Source organism: Lontra canadensis, unplaced genomic scaffold, assembly GCF_010015895.1.
Source record: "Lontra canadensis isolate GAN:19392208 unplaced genomic scaffold, GSC_riverotter_1.0 scaffold168, whole genome shotgun sequence".
NCBI lineage: Eukaryota > Metazoa > Chordata > Mammalia > Carnivora > Mustelidae > Lontra > Lontra canadensis.
Genome location: NW_022631162.1, coordinates 2,256,350 through 2,281,140, shown reverse-complemented (window position 1 = coordinate 2,281,140; position 24,791 = coordinate 2,256,350). Strand labels below are relative to the sequence as shown.

The 24,791-nt window shown below is 50.8% G+C and overlaps 2 protein-coding genes across 4 annotated transcripts in view; one reads left to right on the top strand and one right to left on the bottom strand.

Moving 5' to 3' along the window:
* Positions 1–490: 490 nt before the first annotated feature.
* Positions 491–15,236, bottom strand: NCSTN (nicastrin). The gene is made up of 17 exons (XM_032845670.1): positions 15,104–15,236; positions 13,378–13,482; positions 9,036–9,159; positions 8,386–8,507; positions 7,798–7,943; positions 6,934–7,084; positions 6,548–6,657; positions 6,138–6,290; positions 5,372–5,476; positions 5,112–5,189; positions 4,230–4,402; positions 2,844–2,946; positions 2,660–2,755; positions 2,336–2,423; positions 1,917–2,071; positions 1,492–1,704; positions 491–888 (listed from the first exon to the last, which is right to left on the bottom strand). Exons 1-17 carry the CDS (start codon positions 15,186–15,188, stop codon positions 766–768), a joined length of 2,130 nt encoding a protein of 709 aa, XP_032701561.1. The 5' UTR covers positions 15,189–15,236; the 3' UTR covers positions 491–765.
* Positions 15,237–15,320: 84 nt separating this feature from the next.
* The window catches only part of COPA (COPI coat complex subunit alpha), a 45,606-nt gene continuing 36,135 nt past the window's right edge, over positions 15,321–24,791 (top strand). For 2 of the 3 annotated variants that reach the window (XM_032845667.1, XM_032845669.1), the window contains exons 1-4: positions 15,321–15,457; positions 18,807–18,920; positions 19,310–19,383; positions 23,792–23,872. In XM_032845667.1, coding sequence (XP_032701558.1) covers positions 15,418–15,457; positions 18,807–18,920; positions 19,310–19,383; positions 23,792–23,872 — 309 coding nt within the window. In that variant the 5' untranslated portion in view covers positions 15,321–15,417. The remainder of the gene's footprint in view (positions 15,458–18,806; positions 18,921–19,309; positions 19,384–23,791; positions 23,873–24,791) is intronic. The other variant, XM_032845668.1, reaches the window with a different exon arrangement.

Below are 24,791 nucleotides of genomic sequence, written 5' to 3'. Positions count from 1 at the left end.
ACCCAGAGAGAGCACGTGAGGTAACAATTTCATGACTTCTGGCCGCAGTCACCGAAGGCGAGGGTGCGGAAGAACACGTACAGGTCACGTGGGACAGCCTATTTTAATGAAACTTGCTATTTATATATTTACACACACACGCGCGCGGACACACACAAAAAGAAAACAAAGAGATATTACAGCTTCATAAAATCACAATGAGCGCTGTGGCTGGAGGTGGGCCACCACCCAGCAGCCCATCCCCCTGCTGGGCCACCTAAGGGTCTGGGGACAGGACAGCAGGAGGGAGACAGCAGGCTAGGGCCCCAGACAGCCTGGCCTGCTCCTTAGGGCTTCCTCGTAGTTTGTCCCTGGCATCCGGCCTTCCCGTCCTTCCCGGTGAGGAAACAGGAAATGGTTGGATACGGGGTGGGGTGGGGAGCAGAGGGTGGTCCTGGGGAGGATGGAGGGGAGAGGAGGGACCCTGAAGAAGGTGAGTGAGGGGGCGCAGTTAGGGGTCGAACAGGAGCAAGAAGCTTCTATTTGCCATTCCAGAATCTGGCAGGGGTGAGGACCAACCATGGAAGGGGAGATGGGCAGGGGCAGCTGGAGATGACAGGTGACTTGCTTCTCCCTCCCTCTTTTGGGCGGTTCCACTTCTTTACATTAATTCCAGTCTGAGCAGGCCCAGAGAGGTTCCAGTGACAAACTAGTGGTTTATGTCCCCATGGGACACATGATCTAAGACATGAACGGTAGAGCTAGCAGGGAAAGCCAGGTTCCTCTTCAGTAAGACACAGCTCCGGGCTCCCGGGGGGCGATGAAAAGGACGTCGGCCTTGGCGTTGATGCAGTAGGTGACGGCGAGAGAGAAGACGAGGATGCCGAAGCCCACCATCAGCGTGACGAACTGTGGGCAGGCAGGGTGGGCGGGGCAGGGAAGGGGCGGGGAGGGCAGAGGCGTTCTCAGAACTCAAGTCAGTTTCCTCCGAGTTCTGGACCTGGCTCTGAGCACCAAGTCCCAGGCAGTCAGAGGCAACATCTTCCCCACTGGGAGACCGAGTCTCTCCATTTGGAAAGAGAAGTAAAGGGTCTCTGCTCTTCTTTCCCCCTTGCCTGGGTTAGATTTTAAGCATCCTGAAGTTAGGATCCATGACTTTTGGCTCTGGTGGCAATTACATCACTGACTTCCTCATGACAGATGCTCAAGAAATGGGGAACCCTGTCCACATCCCAGGAGCAGCAGGTGGGGCACTGCTGGCTGGGAGTGGAGCCGCGGGGGGTCCTCGGCAGAGGGGCACCTCCGTGGGTCTCCGTGGGAGCCTAGCTCCAGCACGAGTATAGACCCAGACTCTCTGTGAAGACAGGCTTCCTAACGGGGCATGCTGGCTGACAAGGGACAGAGTCACAGGTGGTTTCTGTGGCACATCTGGGCCACATGGGAGACGGGAGGGGGTGTGAGGGAAGAGGCAGCAGCCGCAAGGGAAGCTCTGCCTGGCCCCTCCCGGCTCACCTCCAGCTCTCTGCTGGCTATCAGAAAGATGCGGGCCCGGATGTCTTTCCAGCGGCTCTCCGTCCACGTGGAGTACTCGGTAGAGCCCCACTGCCTCAGCTCAAAGGCGGGGGACAGGGCCCTGGCCAGTCGCGCCGTGGAACGTACACAGTGGGGCAGCCGGTCCGTCTCGTTGGAATTCAGAGGGCCCTGGACCCATGCGTACTCGTATAGCTGCACGGGAAGACAGGCCACAGTGCGGGCTGAGGCGATCCTCTCTTAGACACGGTCTGCTTCCACCCAGGCTACGCCTCTCCAACACTCGAGTTTAAGGCGCTGCAGCCTCTCCATCCCAGCCCCTTGGGTCCGGCAGGGCCCAGAACATCCTCCAACTTCCCCAGGGGAAAGAGGCCCTCGGGGCACCTCCCACACCCACTACCACTCACATCCTTGTTTTCACTGGGGACTTTACTTGGATCCTGGCACTGCTCTCGGGTGAGGTCGACCACCTGGCCAGTCAGGTTTGCTAAGGCGTACTGCACCACATAAGTGGTGTTGGTGGGGCTGGAGACGGCGATGTAGTGCTGAAGAGGCCCGTCACCTGAGTGGAGACCGCAGGGGAGGGAGGATTTGGAGGGTGGAAGGCGGGTGTGGGTGTGAGACAGAGGAGCCCGAGGTTGGCAGGGACCCGAGAACAGAAGGTTAAGAGAATGGATCCGATACGTATCAGGAGAAGGAGAGGAAAACAGAGGGGAAGAAAAGGACAAAACAGAAAAGGGGGAAAAAAAAAAAAGGATTAAACCAAGATGGTCTCTTTCTACCCCTTGCCTTGGCCAAGGGTGTCATTCCCACAGCAGGTGCTTACCCAAGTAGGACCTTAGGTCCTGCCTGAGGACAGACTGGAACCAGGAATTGTTGGCTCTGACCAGGAACCCATAGAGCAGGCGGGTGACCTAGGATGGGGGCAGCGAGAAGCAACAATCTCGAGACCTGGAGCCCAGGGAGCGTTCTCCGGGGAAACCCTGTTGTGGGCCAGGGCCTGGAGAGGCAGGGGCCGGCTCACAGGGGCGCAGGTGAGCTCCACCCAGGTGCGCTCCCAGGTTTGGGAGAAGAGACAAGTGGCAGAGAGGATGGGGCAGGCTGCTGCAGGAACAGGGCTGGCGAGGAGGCAGGGTCCGTCTGTCCCTACCGTGTGGGCATCGGCCTGGATGGCATCGGTGAAGTTGGTCCCTCCTGCGAGCTGGTAGAGCGCACGTGCCAGCACTGTGGCCACATCTGCCAGAGCCTGCGGCAGGCGAGGAAGGGGGCTGAATGGCTCACCGCTTCTAACCTCTAAGCAGCTTCACTGTGCTCCCCGCCCAGGTGAGTGCTACCTTGGCAGTGTCCGTCACGAAGTTCAGGTCCTCCTCGGGGCTCTGCCACTCGGGGTAACTGACGTTGATGTTCTCCGCAGTGTCGTAAATGCTCTGGTAATAGCTACGGGAAGCGCGCCATGAGCCTCGGCCACACGCGGCCAGCGCCCTGCCCCAGCCCCCCCACAGGCCCCTCCTGCAGGAGCCTCTCTCCTTTCATCCTCCGAGGAAAGGAAGAGAGCACGAGGGTTCCACATCGAAGACAGTGTGGGGAGCAGGAGATGGGGGAGGAGCGATTAAATACAAGGACCCTCCTAATGGACACGTGAGAAAAGGCAAATGAGATCAGGATGCAGGAGTCTCCCTTCCTGGGAAGCTTCAAACGGAAGAGATGCTCTCCCCTCTGCTTGGGCTGCAGACACGCGGGATGGCTGAGAGGACTTTCTGGGAGCGCGTCCGCCATCACTAGAGCTTTCATGCGGCGGTTCCAACAAATGTCAGCACTGAGGGTGGGCTGGGGCAGAGGGAGATGAGCGGGTCTGCTCCCAGACACACCGCACTGCACCAGGTCCTTGGGGAGCCCAGCAGAGCACTCCCAGCCTTCAGCCCTGACATATGCTGGCCCCCACAGGAGCAAGGCCGAACGTGTGCAAATGACCATTCTTGACCCCAAGGTGCTGCGGGGGTCAGACATGGAGGAGAGTGCTGACCTGAGCTCTGGAAGCCTCTCTGCCCCAAATATACGAGAAAGTCCTCCCTGGCTGGGGTCAGAGAACTGAAACTTAAAGTGTTTTTACTCAGAAACCCGTTTGGTCTCAGGGCAGAGGGAAGGGGAGCTGGGGGCCTAGCAATCCAGCCCCGGTGAGAAGTCCTCCGATAGCCTAGGGCTGCAGTTAGGGGCAGTCCGGGGTGCCCAGGACCAGGAGAGATGTGACCGACAGGGCCTCACCCCTTCTCTCTGGAGTCCCTTCATCTGTACGGGACACTTTTACCCCAAGGGCAGGCACACGTTACACTTCAGAGCACGAGTACTGTGCACACCCAGCACAGCACCCTGGGGCAGCCCCCCACCGGCCAGCTCCCGCGGGAGGTGCTGCCCTCTGCTGGCAGCCCTGGGGACCCAGGCCTCCGGAGAGCAGGGTGAGGCTGGTTGAGCAAGGATGCTGGCGCCAGGGAAGGCTGAGCGGGGCCTGTTCTGGAAGATGCCACCAAGTCAGATGAAGCGCCTGGCTTGGAGGTGAGCAGGCTGCTGAGAAGAAGACACGGATCGACCTGCGCTCTGGAGAGGATGCTGAGGGGGCAGGGGAGGGTGGGGCTCTACTGGACACAGAGACATCCCCCCGCCACAGACCCCAGACCGCAGCAGATTCTCTCCCGGAACGAAGATGCGGCCTCGGTGACTCTTACTGGTTATGGAAGACGGCGGAGTGGTCCGCGAGGACAACGCCGGAGATGTTCCGAGCCCGCAGGAAGCGCTGCAGGGAAGACGGCGGGAGGGGCTGGGACTGGTTCAGCTTCCGGAGGGCCACAGTGGGGACGCCGGCTCCACTCTTCTCCAGCGTGCTCAGGAGGGCCTCCACCTGCAGGAGTGGGTTAGCGCGGGGTGGCCGGAGGTCTCTTCCAGGACCACAGGGCCATCTCCCTTGAGTCGTGGGAGGTGCCCCCAGGCCTCCTGCACCCCAATTCCTCAAGCCCTTGGGAACCGAGGCTGAGTGTCCTGCAGCTCACACTGTCTTAGTCTCACTAGATGCTCAACTTCCTACTTGTGCAGAATTAGAGGAGCAAATCGCTCCCACAAAACCGTGCGGGATGCCACATGGGAGCCCAGAGCGGGGGCAGGGTGCACAGACGCCGGAAGGGCAGGAAGACCACCTCATGAGAAAAACAGGCCTAAAGCTGGACCCTGAGATGGAAGAGGGTCTTGAGCAAGCGGTGAGGAATGCTGAAGACAATCTGGGTAGAGAGTCTGAAGCAGCCAGGCGTTGGGCAGGGCAGCCTGGACCAGCAGGTCAGTGCGGCAGCAGAGAGAAAGGAGCTAGTCGCTCCCCCGTCCTCTGCTAGGCACGGAGTCAGAGAACCGCCCATCCCAGGAAACCACCACACGAGCTGCGCTCACAGCTCTTCCTGGGGAGCTGAAACAGCCATGCTGTCCATCCTTTAGCTGGTACCTAACCCGAGGTCCTGTCTCACAGGTCCTGAGGGCTGGTGCGGGGGATAGGGCCCAGGTGAGGGGTGCCCATATGGTAAGCTGTTGAAACAGGAAGCGAGGAGGAAAGATGCTCAGATTACCTGATTCTGTATGGACCCATTTTTCTGAGACATGGGGTCTGTGTGCATCCAAAGCTCTAGTGAATTTCTTAAGGCCACCTGGGGGAGGATGAAGACGCAACACGTATCACTGGTGTCCACTGTGGCCCGTACCCGGGAGAAAGGCTTAAGGTCAGAGAAAAGTCAAGGGGAGAGGTGGTGACACCAGCAGCGGGGACAACAGGACACAGAGGAGGCAGCGTGAAGGAGGAGGGAAGGGGGTGAGGACACACGCTGCACACCTGTCCCAGCTCCACGAATGACTCAATGTTCTCTAACTGCACAGGAAACTTGCCCTTCTCCATGTCGTAGACCATTCTTGAGCTGCCAATGTAGTCAAAAGTTTCCTGAGGGTAGAGATGGGTGGGAAACGGAAGAGAGATTCCCAAGAGTCAGGGCAGGCTCCGTCCTGGGAGGCCAGATCACCAAGGCTCAAGGCGTGAAGGCTACTGTCCCATGTCATCACAATTGCCGGCCAGCTCACGCAGTCACGTGACTCCACCCTCCTTCCTACCCCGCCTCCCAGCTGCGACCATCCCTCACATGTGTGTATCACAGGACTTCTCGAGCCCAGAAACGGGAGAGCAGCCTCAGCAAAGGCCCGAGGCGAACATCAGCTGTTATGTGCCTGCTCCATGCCTCTCCCTCCCCTCTGCCCACTCAGCCACGGCTGCTGTTCCCTGATTCCAGGGCCAGGCTGTGGTGGCAGTGGGGAGAGCCAGGGGCCTCAGGGCCCTTGGGTGGGAGTGGCAGTAAAAGGCTTGAGAGAACGAAAGTAAAAGGCGAGGAAGCAAGGGGACTGGCAGCACAGCGATTTCAGGTCAGGGTGCAAAAGCTTCCGAAAATGTGGGACTCCAAGGGGAGACACACGGAGTTACATCCAGACGCTCTCTGCTGACCAACCACCTACATCAAGTGCCCAGATTGTCCCCAGACAATAGCCACGCCCACACTGACCCTGCCTGCCGCCCCTCCCCCCCATTTCACCGTAGCCAGAGTGCTTCTTACCCCTTGGAAGAAGACGAACATGACATTGCGGGGAAGGGTGGCGACATCAGGGGCCTTCTGCAAAGCTTCAGCAGCAGCTAGCTGAGTGACGAAGGAGGCCACGGCACTTTCAGCCCCTGGGGCCACATTCCAGAAAAAGGAACGACTGTCCAGCTGGGCACAGCAGAAAAGGCAGGGGAGGCAGGCTTTGAAAATGGCCATTAGGACAAGGCCCCAGGCCCCCGAACCTATTCTAGCCAAGAGAATGTTCATATCCTGGGATAATGGCTAAGCTGGGGAGGCCCAGAGCCCAGATCCCTCTCCACGGAGGCTCCCCACCACAGCAAGCCGGAAACCTGATCTGCCCACACGAGGCCTGCCAGCCCGTCCTGGACCAGCCCCGTCCACCCTGATCGGGGGCCAACACTCACCCGGGTCGCAGCAACCACAACCTTGTCGTCGGGCTCTAACATCCCAGACATATTTATAGGCTTAAGCATGCTCCATACGTTGTAGTCGGACAGGGGGTCACAGACGATTTCTGAGCAGGACACGGGAGAGAGTGACAGGCGTAAGGGAGGCCGCAGCCCCGGACACGCCATGGAAGACTCCTCCGCCCACTGCCCCGTGGGCCTGGGAATCCTCTCCTGTATCCGCTGCTCAAGGTTGGTTTCTCTGCTCTGCCCACTTCAGGGACCAGTGGCCTCAGCTGTTCAGAATCATTTCTGCATCTCCCACAGCGTGCTCCCTCCCTGTAGTTGTCCCTCCCATGCTCCCCAGCCCCCCAGTGTCCCGGCGGGCCTTGGACCTGGCCTACCTGGGTTGATGCTGAAGGTGCTCTGGATGGAGCTGCGTCGCATGCAGGTGACCGTGCTGAGGACAGCGTGCATGTGGGAGAAGAGCTGCATGGCGCACAGTGGGAAGGCAGGCGCTGAGCCGTTCGGACTCAGGTTGTGATCGCGATAGCACTAGGCAGGGAGACAGACCCCACGGAGGCAGCTCGCATGGAGTCCTGCCCAGACATCCCAGAAAGAGGGCCCAGCCCCGTCAGGAAGCCACTGTCACATCTGTCCCTGAGCTAGTTATCCTGGTACAAACCCAGGGTATACAAGGTCCAAGAGAAAACCTCACCAAAGAGCCACAGGCTCAATGCCTTAGTTGGGGTGGATGACACGACCCCATCCCAAATGGCCTGGCTCAAGTTCTTAAAGGGATCTGATGTACAGAGCAGTGAACCAAGGATCAAAAATCAAATTCAAGACCACTTAGACATCACTGTGAAACTATAGAGCAAATCTCCTAATTGCCCTGCGTGTCAGCACAAAGAAGCTAGACCAGAATTAGCAACTGGCCAGAACTGAAAAAGAATGTCAGAGGCCTCTGACTCTCTCAACGCCTAGTCTGACACGCTTTCCACCATGTTCGCAGCTCCTATCCAGGGCTCCACACCTTACTTCACAGCAAATACTGTTTCTACTTCCTTCCAGCCTTAACTGTCAACCCTGTAAGAGCAGGCAGGATAGAAATGGGAAAGGAAATGTGAGAAAAATAGAGGTGTTGGCTCTTCCTAGAGCAACTGTCTTTCAGCGGGCGCGCTGCGAGATGTGGTCCCTCCAAACAGGCGAAGTGCCCACAAAACTACTCTTTGGAACTAGAATTGCTAGGAGCTGGCAGTCATTACCTGCTTGATGACCTTGGTTTCATTCTCATCTTCAAGAAGGAAGATGGGGAAACTGAAGTCTTCGTAAGCCAAGCCATCTCCCAGGGGGTTCCACTGGATTTCTCTGCAGTGAGCAAATTCTGGTCCATAGGAGTTGGAGTAAATGCCTGAGGGGGTGGATAGGGGCAGACTGTTGGGACTCCAAGCACTCAGGGACCCGGCGAGGGAGGAGGGCTAGGATATCACTGGGTTGGGACCAAGAGTTCCAAAGGAAAGGGTGGCTCAGAGAAGCAAGCATCAACCTGTCACCACTTAGAGTAAAACAGACAGTGGGAGCAGGGAGCCCAAGGCTGGCTGATGAGGGATCTGAGCGTGTGACAGAAAGGGAAGATGAGAGAGAAGTGGAGGAAGGGGAAGCGCAGATGGAAGGCATGACCAACACGAAGAAACACCATCTTCTGTCTGGGAGTCAGCTGCTCCCTACACACAAACAGACACACAGACAGACGTCCAGACAGACACGTACCCCCAACCCCTCCAAAGACATGAAGCTAAAGCAGCAGTGAACTCTGGGTGACCGGAGGTCCCCTGATCCTTTGGGGCTCTTACCAAACCCATCATTGGGACACTGCACACTAGGAGAGAAGCCGGATGCGGGGCTGGGCTTGGCCAAGGACACGGCCAGGCCCGCAATGCGGCTGGTTCTCCCCTTCAGTTTCTCCATCAGATTCCTGAAACAGGGAGGGAAGGCCAGGAAGGAAGGTGGGAAGGTTATTAGTGTCCCAGTATCTGTCCAAGGATGGAAACAAACAGGGAACTAATGGAACCCAACCCAGTGATTTCTTGTAACCCTGTAACTACTGTAACGTTGTTTGTCAACTATACACTTAAAAAATTAGGACAAACAAAAACCGCCACAACTGTTGACTCCTTCCTTGCCTCTCTGTCTCTAACTCCTAAGTGAGGCTGATGACCCAACCGGAGCTCAGGGCTTAATCTCACCTACCCTGTCTCTGAGGGACCCTAGGGACCCCTCCTTCCTCCCTGGGGTCTTTACTCCCTGGAGCTCTATTTATGAGGTCACCAACACGATTCCACTGATGGCGGATGTGTCTTCTGAGACTCACTCCCACCACCCTGCCCCCTTCCCTGATCAGACCAGGGCAGCCAAGGAAAGTTTCTATTCACAGATGTGAGGATGGTCCCCCAAATCCTCCCCTCTCTGCTGTGTCTTCCCAGCAGGAACACACAGCCCTCACCTAGTGAAGAGTGCGCCCTCCAGCAGAACCACATAAGGGGGGTTGGGGCCGTCGGTCAACACCCACTGCAGGTCCTCTTCCTTCTCCACCACGTGGATGACCCCTGTGTCCCCACTGACGGAAGCTGCCAGGACAGAATGGGTCACAGTAAAGCTCCCACCGTTGACAATTCTGACTTTGCCTGATTCTGCAGATCATTTATCCCTCAAACATGGCTCGGGACATCGGGTGGATGCCGCCATCTCCAGACCCAGACTTGAACCGAAGGCTGAGTCACCCAGCTCCCTCTGAGGGCCACCAGCTGGTGGGCCTGACTGGGGGACAAGAGAGCCCAAGAAATCTACACACTAGAGGCTTTATTCACTAAATCTCAGAAAGGTCACATGATCATTTTCTTGCACGCATCCCTCAATTGTACGTATGTAGGCATACATACAAATTTCTAGGACAGCAGACACCAAAGTTTTCAAACTGTATTTTCTCCAGGAAATGGCAGGTTCTAGATCCCTAGCTCAGAGTTCTAGCACTGAATCTTCCTTTGTGAGAATACATGTGTAGACTCCCTTGGCTTCAGGAGAATTCCTGGGTATCCACTCCTCTGCCCTATTTGGGAATGATTTTACTTGCTTTCAGCCAGTTTTGGGTAAGATTAAGAAAGAACCCTGGGGTCTCTAGAAGACACCTTCCCAACTGATGGGGCTTGCTGGATTAATGATGAGCTGATATTGACCCCCCTCATTTCTGGGGACCTAGGTTTTCCAAAGACCCTAGGCCGGTCACTCCCAGCTAGGAGCAAACTCATCCATTAGCCCAGGATGCCTACAAGTATCATCCATTTCCGTGTATGCCGGGGTGCCATCCAAGTAACATTTTCTTTCTTTCCTTTTTTTTAAAGGTTTTATTTATTTGACAGAGATCACAAGTAGGCAGAGAGGCAGGCAGAGAGAGAGGGAAGGAGAGAGGAGGAAGCAGGCTCTCTGCTTAGCTGAGAGCCCGACATGGGACTCGATCCCAGGACCCTGAGATCATGACCTGAGCCGAAGGCAGCGGCTTAACCCACTGAGCCACCCAGGCGCCCCCAAGTAACATTTTCTATGTGTCTCATGAATGACAAAGACTGGGAAGCACCACAGTAGAGGATGGAGGGTTCATAGTCCCAAATGCCCATCAAGTCCCTAAGCGATCCATAAAGAGACATCCCATGGTCTCCCCACAAGCCTTCTCCCCACAGAAAATTGGATGTGTTATTCGGATGTTGTTCAGAGCCATAGGTCTCAACCCTTGCTGTGCATCACTCTCGAGTTTTAAAAAATACAGATACGTGGGCCTTAGACCTACTAAATCTCTACAGCCAAGGCCCCTGAACGTCCACTTCCCAAACCTGCCGCAGACAGTCATTATTACTGTTGTTTTAAGATTCACTTATTTTAGCGACAAAGAGTGTGCATGAGTGGGAGGGGCAGAGGGAGAGGGAGAGAGACCCTCAAGCAGACTCTGCGCTGGGTTCAGACCCTGACATGGGGCTTGATCTCATGACGCTGAGCTCATAGCCTGAGTAGAAACCAAGAGTCAGACGCTTAACCAACTGTGCCATCCAGGTACCCCTCATATGGCTCTTTATTACATACAGCCAGTCATGAGAATTATGGTTCGAGGTCAAGGCGGTGAAATATCTCTAACTTGTGCAAAACCTTTAGCATATCCCGACGGTCAGCCAAGAAGAAGGTTTCTTCCATGGGATTTGGTAAAATCTAGACATGGAAGCAAGTACCCAACCTTCAGCTACATCTTACACAGAGTAAGTACCTAAGAAATTCCTGGTGATAGTGAAAATAATAAACTTTAGAGTATCAGAATCTGGAATAACTTTAATAAAGATCTAGCTACCAATGGCGGTTCTCGGTGCAATGAAAGGCAGGAGTCCTTGCCACATAAACGTGCAGAAAGGAAGAGCTGTTCTGGGAACAGAACATGTTTCACTGCAGCTCCAAGGAGCACAGGGGAAGCTGAGCCAGGACACTGGACTGAAACACCTGCATTCTGACCTCGGTTCCAGCTGGTGGCTATGTCGTCTGCAAGAGCTTGCTCACTTTCTCTGGGCCGTCAACAAGGAGAAACTTTTTCACCCTTATTCGTCTCATACTGTGGCGACAGATTAAAAAAGGAAAGAAAGGAAGGAAAAGGAAGAAACCTACACATAGCCCCCTTGGAGCACTTTAAAAGGGGCTGATGGGGCACCCGGCTGGCTCAGTCACTAGAGGGTGTGACTCTTGGTCTCTGAGTTGCTGGTTCGAGCCCCGTGTTGGGTGTAGATATTGCTTAAAAATAAAATCTTTAGGGCGCCTGGGTGGCTCAGTGGGTTGAGCCGCTGCCTTCGGCTCAGGTCATGATCTCAGGGTCCTGGGATCGAGTCCCGAGTTGGGCTCTCTGCTCAGTGGGGAGCCTGCTTCCCTCTCTCTCTGCCTGCCTTTCTACTTGTGATCTCTCTCTGTCAAATAAATAAATACAATCTTTAAAAGAAAAAAAAGAATATGGACATTTAAAAAAAAATAAAATCTTTAAACGAATAACTAAAAGGGGCCAATAGAAAGAGAGAATTATAATCAGGAAATCAAACCCACATCTTTTTCTCCTTAAGTTTATCATGCTAGCAATCCTAATTAAAGAGGGTGTAGCCTGCTCAGGATGGACAAATATGAAGTAAGACTTAGAAATAAATTGAAAAGGAGTCAAGCTCTTCCCAAGGAAGTGGCCAGAGCCCAACCCCTCCCCTGTCATTTCTCTGTCCTGACACTTGGCTCATGTCTACAGGCTATTGCTTCCCATGGAGCTGCTCTAAGAACATGAAGCAGAAGGACTCGTTCCCAGAGAGGCTATCTGAGAGCACACCTCCAGGAGGATGGGGGCCCTAGCGCCCCCAGAGCCTCTTGGCACCAGAGCGGAGTCCCAGCAAGACCAGCAAGTCTGATCTCAGCCCATGCTTGACCCAGCTCTCTGCCACCCACAAACCCAGTTTAAGAACAAAGTCTGCAAATTTTATGTGGAACCGTTTGGAGCCAGTTAACCTACCCCAGAACTTCCTGTACCAAGGACATGGCACAATTAACACAAAGCATAGCTCCATGAAGGACCTTAAGCAAGCCCTTCATTCCTGGTGTGTGTGTCCTCCTGCCAGTCTGGAAGGTTTCCGGCGACTGCACAGTACTCACTGCTGGGACCGCGCTGCTCACTCAGCCGCCATCGGTAAGAGTCTAGAGAAGGGAGTTTGACTTTCAGCTTTGTGCGTGTGTAATCTAGCCACTTGGCAGGTGTAAACTGAAATTCAGATGTGACCAATTTGATGATGAAGAAACAAAGATCTGGAGCACCTGGGTGGCTCAGTCAGTTAAGCCTCTGCCTTTGGCTCAGGTCACAGTCTCAGGGTCCTGGGATTGAGTTCCGCATCCGGCTCCCTGTTCAGCAGGGAATCTGCCCCCCCCCCCCCCCTCTGCCCCCCCCCCGACCCCCCCCCCCCCCGCTCACATACACTTGCTCTCTCTCTCTCTCAAATAAATAAAACTTTAAAAAACCCCACGATCTGACTCTACGTTTCCCGCTTACTGCCCAACTGCATTCTGACAGAACAACTATTCACAGGAGAACAAAATCTGAAGACAAGTGAAGCCGCAGAGGAAGTGGGGTCCGGCCTTCATGCCACTGCTTTCTCCCCTTGCACAGTTTTATAACCGTATTGTCAGGGTACACTGTTTTGGGAACACATTTACAAAACATACAAAGACAAATCCGAATGCTTTACTAATTCCTCCTGCAACTGTTTGGTGTTCTCATGTGCCTTCTCTACAAACAGTCCCCTGCCTTAAGAGAGCCGGTTCCAGTTCCGAAAAGATCGTTTAGAGAGCGGGTGATGGCGGGCTCCACAGAATACGAGGCTTTCTTCTCCTTAGAAAACAGTGATTTTCTACTTTCACTAGTGGATGGTTAAGAGTCCTGGCTTAGAACTTGAACCGTGGGGCTCGATTGCTAGTTTCATCAGTTAATAGCATGAGGACCTTGGAAAAGTCACTCAGCTTCTCTCAGTCTCAGTTTTGTGGTTTGTAAAACAGGGATAATAAGAGAATCTATTTCATGGGTCTGTTGTGGCGGTTAAACGAGTTGTACTAGAAGCAGCTTAGGTGTGCAACACTTACGACCGTCTCGCCTGGTCTGACAAATAGTTCTCCATCACTCCCGCCCACACAGCCTGACCTGGGTGCTGAGACTCTCAGGCAGAACTCAGACCTTCATATCGAGGCACAGACTGAAATGTCAATGGCCACAAACACAAATCCCAACCTCAACTCACACTGGCAGCCGATCTGATGTGTCGCATTGAGCAGACGGACACAAGGAGCTGTTTTATTTACGGAGATGTAGATCTTCCTCTCCACTGAATTTCCCCTGCAGAAACCTGATCAGAAAACAAAAAGTGTCAGAAACCATTGACAGACATTGGCACTATCAAGTCATTCATTTGCTGTATGACTTGGGTGTATCATACTTTCTAAAATGGGACTAAGGGAAATTCTTCTCACTTCCTGGACACATTACTGGAGTCAATGAACGCACACAGCTAGGAGCCACAGGGAGTTATTACAAGTTTCCCTTAGGGCAACTTATGTCAAAAGCAAAAGAAAGAAAACTTCATTTCCTAAAGCAAAAGCATGTAGCCTTGGAGGTACGGGCTCCTGGTAGCAGGGGTGAGCACACCTCTGCCTCCCACCTTGTGTGTATATATCTACCTGGCTAATAAAAGGATAAGAGGAATCTAATGACAGAGATTACAATAAGAAGTCTAAGACATTTTTTCAGGAATGTGAACAGAATTGGGAGAAATCTTTTGCCACAGATGAGTCACTTAATCCAACATCCATAGGTCATTTGTGTGTGGCAATGGCGTGGGGTGACTATAGTTTCTCCTTTGGGAATCTTTTTTTTTTTTTTAAGATTTTATTTATTTATTTGGGGCGCCTGGGTGGCTCAGTGGGTTAAAGCCTCTGCCTTCGGCTACGGTCATGATCCCTGAGTCCTGCGATAGAGCCCTGCATCGGGCTCTCTGCTCAACAGGGAGCCTGCTTCCTCCTGCCTACTTGTGATCTCTGTCAAATGAATAAATAAAATATTAAAAAAAAGATTTTACTTATTTATTTGACAGAGAGAGACAGTGAGAGAGGGATCACAAGCAGGGGTGGGAGAGGGAGAAGCAGGTTCCCCGCGGAGCAGGGAGCCTGATGCCGGGCTGGATCCCAGGACCCTGGGATCATGACCTAAGCCGGAGGCAGACACTTAACACTGAGCCCCCCAGGCGTCCCTCCTTTGGGGCTCTTTAAAGACAACATGAATTTAGGGGAAGGAAGGGTCATAGTCATACCCAGGCATGTTTGCATTTTAGGGCTCGACCAACTAGAAAGACCTACAGCAGGACAAAAAGGTGCGTAAGCAAACATTTCTGTGCACCGTAAATGCCTCGAGTTCCTTGAATCATTACTCCACGGTCTCAGCAGTTAAGAGCGCCCACCGCCCACTTCGCCTCACTTCACTGATAAGACAAACTGAGGCAAAGCACAGGGACGCGGATGTTCGCAGGAATCCACAGAGCAGGGAGCGAGCAATCGGCTTTCGGAAGCGCCGCACTGCACCCGCGGAATCGGGCCGCTCTCAGCCTACTCGGACTCCGCGCGCGGGCACGAAGCGGAGCTGCCTGACACCTGTCTTCTGACAAGTGCGTGGGGGGGCTGGGGCCGTGGGGAGAACGAGGCAGCCGGACAGAGTGGGCGGGTCAGGCTGGAAGTCCAGGAAGAGGCCCGGAGGAGGAAATGGGGAGACACGATGTGTCGCGGGGGAGAAGGGACCCTCAAGTCAAGTCCAGGCAAAAGGGGGAACTTCTGTCGCGGGAACGAAAGAGAAAGAGGATTTACTGGGTGCGGGGACAGGGGCAGAGGGGACCAGAAGGGGGACGGCGGCAGTCGCGGGCCGGCCGATTCGGAAGATTCCCCTGACACAGCAGAGCTCACAGGCGGAGGAGGCCTCACCTGCCAGCAGGACGCAGAAAGACACAAGGCGAAGAAGACTCCGACTCCTCGGGTCGGCCACAGAGCCGCCCCCAGCCGTGGCCATCTTGCCTCCCGGCTGAGCGGAAGCTTCCCCTCCCCTCTTGTCCGGCAGTGGCTTCTCTAGGCCAACACCGGTGTCGTCTCTGTGGTCCGGGGGGGCGGGGCTCCCGGGACCGGAAGTTCGTGGGGAGCTTCCGGGAGGTGCCGCGCAGCGGCGCTGACGTGGAGGGAGCCGAAGGGCAGCAGGGAGTGGCGGGGCTTGGGTCGGCACCTCGGAGCCGGAGGCCTGAAGGATGCTAACCAAGTTCGAGACCAAGAGCGCGCGGGTCAAAGGTAGTGGAGAAAACCGGGGGGAGCTCGGGGGCTGGGTGTCGGCGCGGCGCTGCGCGGGGGCGAGAGAGGCCGAGCGGGGCCCGCCGAGCGAGCCCGGAGGCCGAGGGGAGGAGGGCGGGTCGGCCTGGCGGCCGTTCTGCAGCCCTGTCTCTCCGGAGCGCCCTCGGGACGCGGTTGACCTGCGGTGGCGCCCGCACGGCAGGAGGCCCCGTAAGGCTGCTCCCATTGCCTTCCGTTCCCGCTTCTCCTGGGGCCACTGCCCCCGGCTTTGCCCCGTCCCAGGGTCCTGGGACCTGTTGGCGTTTTGATAACCGTGTTGTAGGGAGTGGCCTTGGGGATCGGGTCTCGCCCTGTGCCATTCGCATCTAAGTCTGGCATTTTCGGAAACGAGCGCTGGCTGCCTCTCACCGAGGCGTGGGCTGCACCTTACCGACGTCCAGGGCCTGTGCCCTACCTGCAGACAGGACGCTGAGGCCCGTCACCCCGGCGAGGTCCGAGCTTGCTCAGGTTGCCAGATGAAATACTGCGCGCCTGGTTAAATTTGAAGTTCAGAGAAACAGCGAAATGATTGTCCGGTAGTGTTCGCTTTTTGTCTGAAGTTCGTCTTGAACGGGGCATCCTCATTCTTAATTTCCTAAATATGGGAACTCCGAAGCTGGAGGATCAGTGGGTGGAGGTGGAGGGCAAGGGGCTGAGATAGCAGCCGTGTAGAATGGGAAGGGCAGAGAAGCGAGGTCTCTTGAGGGTTGGAAAATTTTACATTTATGCATATAAAAATTTATGTAGTCTGCATATGTCTTGGATATCTAGGAAGATGCCCTGGAACAAAGCATTTGGGAACTTGGTATTTGGAGTCACCTGGGCTTTGCTTTGGAATCCGGAAACAGTCCCTAACAAGCTGTGTGACCTTGGGCGACTTACTTAAGGTCTCTAAATCTCTGCTTTCTCATCCCTAAAATGCACATGGTTAACATTCTCCTTAGAACTGGGATGAGAGAAGGTATGAGGTTGCTTGTTACAGTGCCTGGTAGAGACTCGGTGGCTCAAAAACCGGAGGCCATTGTGCACGTGGGAGTAGATTCCGAGCAGTGTCGGGGTCTTGTGGGAGTCGGGGCGGAATTTGGGGGAATTTGGGGACGGTTGAAACGGGTCTGCATCATCCTTGAACTTTCCCTTCTGATTTCTCACTGGGCAGTAGGGAAGGAAAATGGGGGGAAAAGGTATTTGAATATATGAGAGTTACTGTCTGTCAGTGGGAATGACTACATACCACAAAGGAAAAAAATAATTAAGTTTTTATTTTCTGTTTATTTGTCAGAGAGAGAGAGAGAGAGAGCACACAAGCAGGCAGAGTGGCAGGCAGAGGAGGCAGAGAGAGAAGCAGGCTCCCCGCAGAGCAAGGAGCCCGACGTGGGACTCCGTTTGTCGCAGAACCCTGGGATCATGACCCGAGCGGAAGGCAGCCATTTAACGGACTGAGCTGCCCAGGTGTCCCAGAAAAAAATAATTTTTAATGGGAAAATAGACAACTTAGAGGAAATGTAAGTGTTCAGTAAATAAATGAAAATATTCTCCAACTCGCTAATAATGAAAGAAATATTAAAAAAGAAAAGAAAAGGTGGCTCAGTTGGTTAGGCTCTGACTTTAGCTTGAGTCAGGATCCCGGGGTCCTGGGATGGAGTTCTGCATCCTGCTCCTTGCTCGGTGGGGAGCCTGCTTCTCCCTCCACCTGCTTCTCCCTCTCCTTGTGTGTGCACACGCACTCTCTCCCTCTTTGACAAATTTTTAAAAAAATCTTTTAAAAAAGTTAAATATCCTTTTTTAAAACTTTAGGTTAGTAAAACAAACAAAACAACAGATAACCAATAACATTCATGTTGGGCAATGTAGCAAAATTGGATTCTTCAGAAACTTGATCAGACTATATGCTCCTAGTCTTTTTGCAGTCAGATAGTATCTGTGAAAATGTTAAACGCACATACTGTATTCCTGAGCAACCCTACTTCCAGCTCTTTAGCCTAAAATGGTAATAATGCAAATAGACTAGATTATGTTTGGAAATATTTTCTTTAAGCTCCGTTTTCTGGTAGATGAAAGTTAGGGGAAAAAACTTAGGCTTATCACTAGAATAATTTTAAAATGTGGTACATTTGGGGGCGCCTGGGTGGCTCAGTGGGTTAAAGCCTCTGCCTTCAGCTCGGGTCATGATCCCGGGATCCCGGGATCCTGGGATCGAGCCCCACATCGGGCTCTCTGCTCAGGAGGGAGCCTGCTTCCCCCCTCTCTCTGCCTGCCTCTCTGCCTACTTGTGATCTCTGTCAAATAAATAAATAAAATCTTTAAAAAAAAAGTGGTACATTTGTATTTTGCTGTTGTTAAAAAGAATGAGGTTGTATGTAGATAGATAGATAGATAGATACTTAATGAGATCCATGTATAGTATATAGCTAATCGAGAAAAGAAGTTTGTGTAACTTATTTCCTTTTCATAAAATGATATGGTCTGAAAGGATACACTCCAGACTGTTAGCAGTCGTTACTTCTGTGGGCTTCCATTTCCAGTCATCGTAGAGTAAAAAAAGACCAGTGTTACCTTCCACCTTAAAACAGCTGTACAACTGAACACAGTGTGTGGAACAAAGGTTTTCAGACACTGGATGACAGGCAGTGCAGGAGAGTGATTCTTGAGAGTCCTGTGGCTGTTTCACCTTAGCACCTGGAGAGTTTCCAGGCTGTGGTAGAGGGAAGGGGAAGAGCCCTGTGGTCTCACTGAAGACAGCTAGAATTTGCTGGACAAGATACCAAAGAGGGAGCTACAATGGGAACACGGGAGTCCTGCAGGGGATGCTGTCCGGGCTTTGTCTGAGTCCTCATCTACATTTGCGTGTGAGAAAATGACCCAGAGCCTGGGAAAGAACATCTAGAAAGAAGGCAGAATAATCCCTGCACTCACTTAGAGCTGGGAGTAGTTTTGTGTTCCTACTTGTCGGAATCGAAGGCCTCGTAATGCTGCGGGGCATCATCTGGAGGCCTCAGGTGGCATCGCCTTCACCGTGGTGCCAAATTAGATCGAGACTAACGGCTACTGTGTGCTCACGCTAACAGAATTAAAAGCAGACTTCCAAACAAGTAACCTCACAACATCCTAAAACAAAATCTAGCAATATTTAAAGGAGTGTAACAAAATTCAGCACCAAACAGCATAAAATTCATGTCTGTCATTCAGTGAGTGAGCGTATGAGCCTAGAGTCAGATTAGCTCTTTGTTTTTCCTATCCGAATTGATGGGATGCTATTGTGGCCTATGCTTAGCTAATTGGATCATCCCGTTTGTTTGTTTTTTCCTCCTAGGGCTCAGTTTTCACCCCAAAAGACCTTGGATCCTGACCAGTTTACACAATGGAGTCATCCAGTTATGGGACTATCGGATGTGTACCCTTATCGACAAGTTTGATGAACATGATGGTAAGATAACAGTTTCTAGGAGGAAGTTAAAGAGATCTTAGTATTTATTGTCTTCTGGGGTAGTTTAAGCTTTCTTTAGGATTAGAGAATATGAAAGGACTGGATCCTGAATAAGAATCACCTTGGAGGGGCGCCTGGGTGGCTCAGTAGGTTAAGCCTCTGCCTTCGGCTCAGGTGATGATCTCGGGGTTCTGGGATCGAGCCCTGCATCAGGCCCTCTGCTCGGCGGGGAACCTGCTTCCTCCTCTCTCTCTTCCTGTCTCTCTGCTTACTTGTGATCTCTGTGTGTCAAATAAATAAAAAAATCTTTAAAAAAAAAAAAAAAGAATCACCTTGTTGATTAGGAAGTACAGTTCTCTCTAACCTACATTGCCTGCTTCCTTCCTCAGGTCCAGTACGAGGCATTGACTTCCACAAGCAGCAGCCGTTGTTTGTTTCTGGAGGAGATGACTATAAGATTAAGGTACAAAGGGTCTGTTATGATTGGGAGTAAAGGATAGGATTTGGGTTTGAACAGTTATGGAAGGGACCCAAAACAGGACATCACATTCACACAGAGCTCAGGCTTCTGATGTTATCAGGGACACTGATCCAGCAGACATTCATCGAACTCTTGCTGTGTACCAGACACTGTTTTATTTTGGGGGGAATTCAAAAATAAATAAGAAATGGAGAAATAATTCTAATAAAATAAGAAATGTTCTAATGGAGGGGATACATATACACCCAAAACAATAGCATGTACAGCTTGCTGAGTGATACAGTGGAGAGGTAACCAAAGTGAAATCGGGAAGGACAGTCCAGGTCAAAGATAGAAAGGCATGACACAGCTGGATATATCTGAGACATGTAATGAGTTTGTGTGAATAAACCCTGGAGAAAAGGTGTGAGAAGGGCCAGAAGATGAGAGGGGCTGGATCATGGAGTGCTTATTTGCAGTGCTCAGAAGTTTGGGTGTCATCATTGGTAATGAGCCATTACAGGGGTTTAAATAGACAAGTGACATCAGATTCACTTTTTTTTTTTTTTTTAAGAATACGTGGGTGGTGATGTGCAGGATGGTTTGGAGGAAGCAGGCAAGCTGGATGCAGCGATGCCAGTTAGGAGACTATCCTATAGGCCCGAGTGGTAGATGGGCAGAGCCTGACCTCAGGCGGTGGTGTTTCACAGTGGAGACAGATGGAATTGAGAGCTTAAGGAAGGGCATCAGGGAGTCTGCTGGAGGGATGGTAAGGGGAAACAAACGAGATGACGTTTATTGCAGGCTTCTAGCCTAGGTCACTGCGGTGGAGGGGCGGGTGTACCATTCACAGGGAAAGGAAGAAACGAGGAGGTTCGGTTTTCTGGAGTGCCGGCAGAAGATGTGTCTTGGCCTGTTGGGGCTGCTCCACAGCCTGCGTGGCTTATAAGCAACAAACTTCTCATAGTGCCGGAGGCTACAAGTGCGAGATTAGGGGACCAGCACAGTCAGCTTCTGGTGAGCTTCCTCTTCTAGGCTGCAGATGGCTGCCTTCCCTCTGTGTGTCTTCGCGTGGCGGAGGGGTGAGGGATCTCTGCGTCTGATTGGGACACTGATCGGTGGAGGAGGGCTCCAGCCTCCTCAAAGGCCCTGCCTCCTAATCCGTTCACATCGGGCATTAGGATTCCAACCTGTGACTGTGGGGACGGACACAGACATTCAGTCCATGGCAGATGGGTAATGAGTACCGTCTTGACGCTGATGAGTCTGAGGTAGCTAAGGGGCAGTCTGTGGAGATGCGTCTGCACTGGAGTCGTATTAGGGCGTTGGCCTCATGAAGGAGGGAGCCGGAGCAGAGGTGGTAGAAGGTGTCCCTCTGGGATTATGTTGAATGAGAAGCTGTCATTGAAGAGCTAGAGGAAGTAGAGTTCGTGTAGGAAAGAATGATTTGAGAGTTTGGAGGTGAACCATGGGGAAGAAGCAGAAGCTTATTGGATGGATGCCAAGGGAGGAGAGAATTTAAAGAAGGAGAAAAGTGGTCGGGATAAATAAGGACCAAGTAACCTTTGGATTGGTTGAGGAGCGAGATGTTAGTGATGCTAGCAGCTTAATAGAAAGTGAGGAAGCAGAACATAGGCAACTCGTTGAAAAGCTTGACTGATAAAGGCAAATCTAGAGGCAGAGTCTTTGAACCTGTAAAAAAAAATCAAAAATTTCTTTTGCTTCCTCAGGTTTGCATTAAACGTGTATCAGATCAAACCAGTGAATTTTACTTCATAAAAAAAGATAATTTTTTCAGAAGCTAGCTCAGAAAATTATGTTATAGATTACACAGCATAACTTAGGTGACAGGCGTGACACATGATGACTGTCCACAGAGAAAAGAGGACTTAGAATTATAGGAAGGACAGTTCTTTCTGTTTTTTAGATTTCACACTATTTGCTGGTACGAAGAAGCTCAAACCACTTGATAGATCTCAAAAGCTCTTCGGGATATCACTTTCTTATAATATTTTTAGTAAAGTATTTGTTACTTATATTGATGGCCATTGACTATCAAGAATGGTTAACTTGGGTTCGTTATAATCTGTTTAAGAAAGGAATGACTGGGTGACCTGTAAGAAAAAGGATTTTTCCCCCACATCATTATTTTTTAAAAAGGTTTATTTTCCATTTATATGAAATGTCCAGATAGGCAAATCAGTAAAGACAAACAGTAGATGGTTGTCTGAGGTTAGAGGGGTTGGAAGGAAATGGGGAGTCACAGCTATTGGGTATAGTTTTGGGGGAGGTGATACAGTGTTCTAAAATTGGTGGTGGTGATGGTTGCACAGCTTTCAATGTACTAAAAACATTAAATTCTATGCTTTTTAGGGGGTAAATTTGGGGGGATTTGAATTATATTCCAGTAAAGCCTTTAAATAAAGGAATTAGCTAGCTGGCGGGGTGTGCAGTGTTACCACAGGAAGGCACAGATGGCCAAAGTCTAAAAACTAAAAACCCTGTAGGTCTTGAAGGATTCACAGTCTGGAGTTCGGTAGAGGACTGTAAGGGAGTCAAGATAGTTTGAAGCTGGAAATGTCATTTAAAACACTGAACTCTGTAAGGAGGAAAAGTTCAAGAATTGTATTTATGATCTAATTTTTGTGTGACACTCAAACTCCATTGTGTACCTGTATTTTATTTATAGATAATTGAGCAGATGACAGTGAAGGTATTGGGATACATTCACGTTTCACTTCGATGTTTCGTGGTGTTCACCTTTTCTCATTTCTGCACACACCTGTTGGCTCCTCCTAAGTGGTGGCTGCTGTGTTAGGCGCCAGGGGGATAGTGTTGAGCATGGTGGACAAGGACCCCGCCTTCACAGAGCTTGCCTTCTTGTTTGGATGATCATACTTTCAGATTGTTTGAATTTGTTACAGGAAATGGTACTACCTTTTGTAATTCACAAATGAAAATTAAAATTTTTTTAAGTAAAAAAGGAATAGTAAATAGTTGGCTTGGGGTAGATTGTAAAAACAAATTTTAAATATTGGGGTGCTTGGGTGGCTCAGTGGGTTAAAGCCTCTGCCTTCGGCTCAGGTCATGATTCTGGGGTCCTGGGATTGAGCCCCGCATTGGGCTCTCTGCTCAGCAGGGAGCCTGCTTCCTCCTCTCTCTGCCTGCTTGTGATCTCACTCTCCCTCTGTCAAATGAATAAATAAAAATCTTCAAAAAAAATTTTTTAAACTTTAAAATGCTTTTAAGAAGCCACTGACCTCATAATTTTGTACTTTTTTGGGAGGTTTTCTGGATGGGAGTTTGTGCTTACATTTCTGGTCCTGGTTTAGTGTCTTCTTTAGTTATGTTCATTGATACATGGTACTTTGGTAGTTAGCGCAACTTTATATCTGAATGTGATGTTTGTCTGCTTAGTTCATCCTCACTGGGCAATGTAGTATTTTTCATAGTGATGAATTAAAGTCTGTTTGCCCAGTACGGGCTGTGAATGTATGGGCATCATTTGCCACCAAGTTAGCAGTCTAAGAGAAGAGGATGCCGTATGTTATATTATTGTTTCCTTTTTTTTTTTTTTTAATTTTTTTTTTCAAGATTTTATTTGTTTATTTGACAGAGAGAGAGGTCACAAGTAGGCAGAGAGGCAGGCAGAGAGAGAGGGGGAAGCAGGCTCCCCACTGAGCAGAGAGCCCAATGCGGGGCTTGATCCCAGGACCCTGAGAACATGACCTGAGCTGAAGGCAGAGGCTTTAACCCACTGAGTCACCTAGGCGCCCCTTATTGTTTCCTTTTGAGTCATGGTATCTGTCCCGCTTTTTTATCCTGACTTAAGGTAGTAGGTAACACACTAGGGGGTCAGTGTTCAAGCTAAGAACATAATTATGAAGTGGAAAGAAGAGTTAAGCCTGGGTAGACCTCTTGTCTCATGTTCTTAAATAGGGGTGGTTTCTCCCCAAAGAAAGGAAAAACCTATCCATAATTGTCCCTAGCCTTGCCTTTTTTTCCCCTCTCCATATATTTAGCTAACCTATGTTTTCATCTTTGATCTTTTTGCCTCCAACCTTAAACAAGTCTTTTTTTTTTTTAAAGATTTTATTTATTTATTTGACAAAGAGATCACAAGCAGGCAGAGAGGCAGGCAGAGAGAGAGGAAGGGAAGCAGGCTCCCCGCTGAGCAGAGAGCCCGATGCGGGGCTCAATCCCAGGACCCTGAGATCATGACCTGAGCCGAGGGCAGAGGCTTAACCCACTGAGCCACCCAGGTGCCCCAACCTTAAACAAGACTTCTATCAGGGTTCCTACTTATTTAGAAATGTCAAAATATAAACTAAATGTACTTGTTGAGAAACCTGAAGCTTTTTGAGGCTCAGGACCCTTGTGTCCTATTGCTTAGTTGCGTTTCTCCTTGCAGGTGTGGAATTACAAGCTTCGGCGCTGTCTCTTCACATTGCTTGGGCATTTGGACTACATTCGCACCACATTTTTCCATCACGTAAGTAGCCATAGTGCCTCTAGTTGCAGAGCATTCTTCGCTTTCTCTGTGGAATCTTCTACTTGCATCTCAAGAACCCATGCTTTGATACCAGAATTATCGGAGTTCTTGGAGTGGCTCTTCTAGAATCTGTGTGGTGTTGACCTTTCTGCTTTGTTGTTGATCTTTTGTTAACTTCTGCGAAAGGAAACACTTAGGGTTATATCGAATTGAATTGAATTGAATTGAATTGAATTGGATTCAGTGGGCTGTATAAGGAAGGCATTGATTCTCTATTGGGAAAGCAGAGATTTGATTTCAGGTTTGCTGAGCTAGCGAACAGAAGTTTGCAGACTAATTCCATGTGGAGTGTTTTTAAGTAGGTGTGTCTGGAGGGAGATTGAGGTTAGATACCGTTTTGATGAGCTAATCATTTTGAGGCATGAACAATCAAACGTTTCAATCCTAGGATTTTAAGGTGCAGTAGAGGCTGTTCCAGCCAGGCTTTCTACCTTCTTTGATCTGTCAGGTATCCTAGAAGACAGAGTTAAATGTAGATTAGAGACTCCCAGCCTCTTATCCAGTCTCAACCTGTCTGGATCTTCTATACTGTGCTATTAGATTTAATTTCTACTGCTTCTTGATTAAGTCTCTTGAATTCAGTTAGAATATAATGAAATAAGAGTTTCTTGGTTAAGTATAGTTTATTTCTTTTTGTAAAATTAAAAAAATTTAGAATGATTGCAAAAATTATAACAAAAACATGTGAGAATGATTAACCAAAAAGGTGAAAGACCTATAGTCTGAAAACTATAAAACACTGATGAAAGAAATTGGAGATGAACAAAGAAATGGACATTCTGTGCTCATGGTTTGGTAGAACAAATACTGTTAAAATGTCTATACTCACCGAAGCAATCTACAGATTTAATGAAATTCC

What these genes read in the sequence shown, in the direction of transcription:
- NCSTN (XM_032845670.1), bottom strand. Translation starts at nt 15,188, where the DNA reads ATGGCCACGGCTGGGGGCGGCTCTGTGGCCGACCCGAGGAGTCGGAGT. An exon ending in CACCTTCAGCATCAACCCAG is followed by an intron (nt 6,658 to 6,933) that starts GTAGGCCAGGTC and finishes TGTCCTGCTCAG; the next exon opens with AAATCGTCTGTGACCCCCTG. An exon ending in TGTTCGTCTTCTTCCAAGGG is followed by an intron (nt 5,477 to 6,137) that starts GTAAGAAGCACT and finishes CTCTACCCTCAG; the next exon opens with GAAACTTTTGACTACATTGG.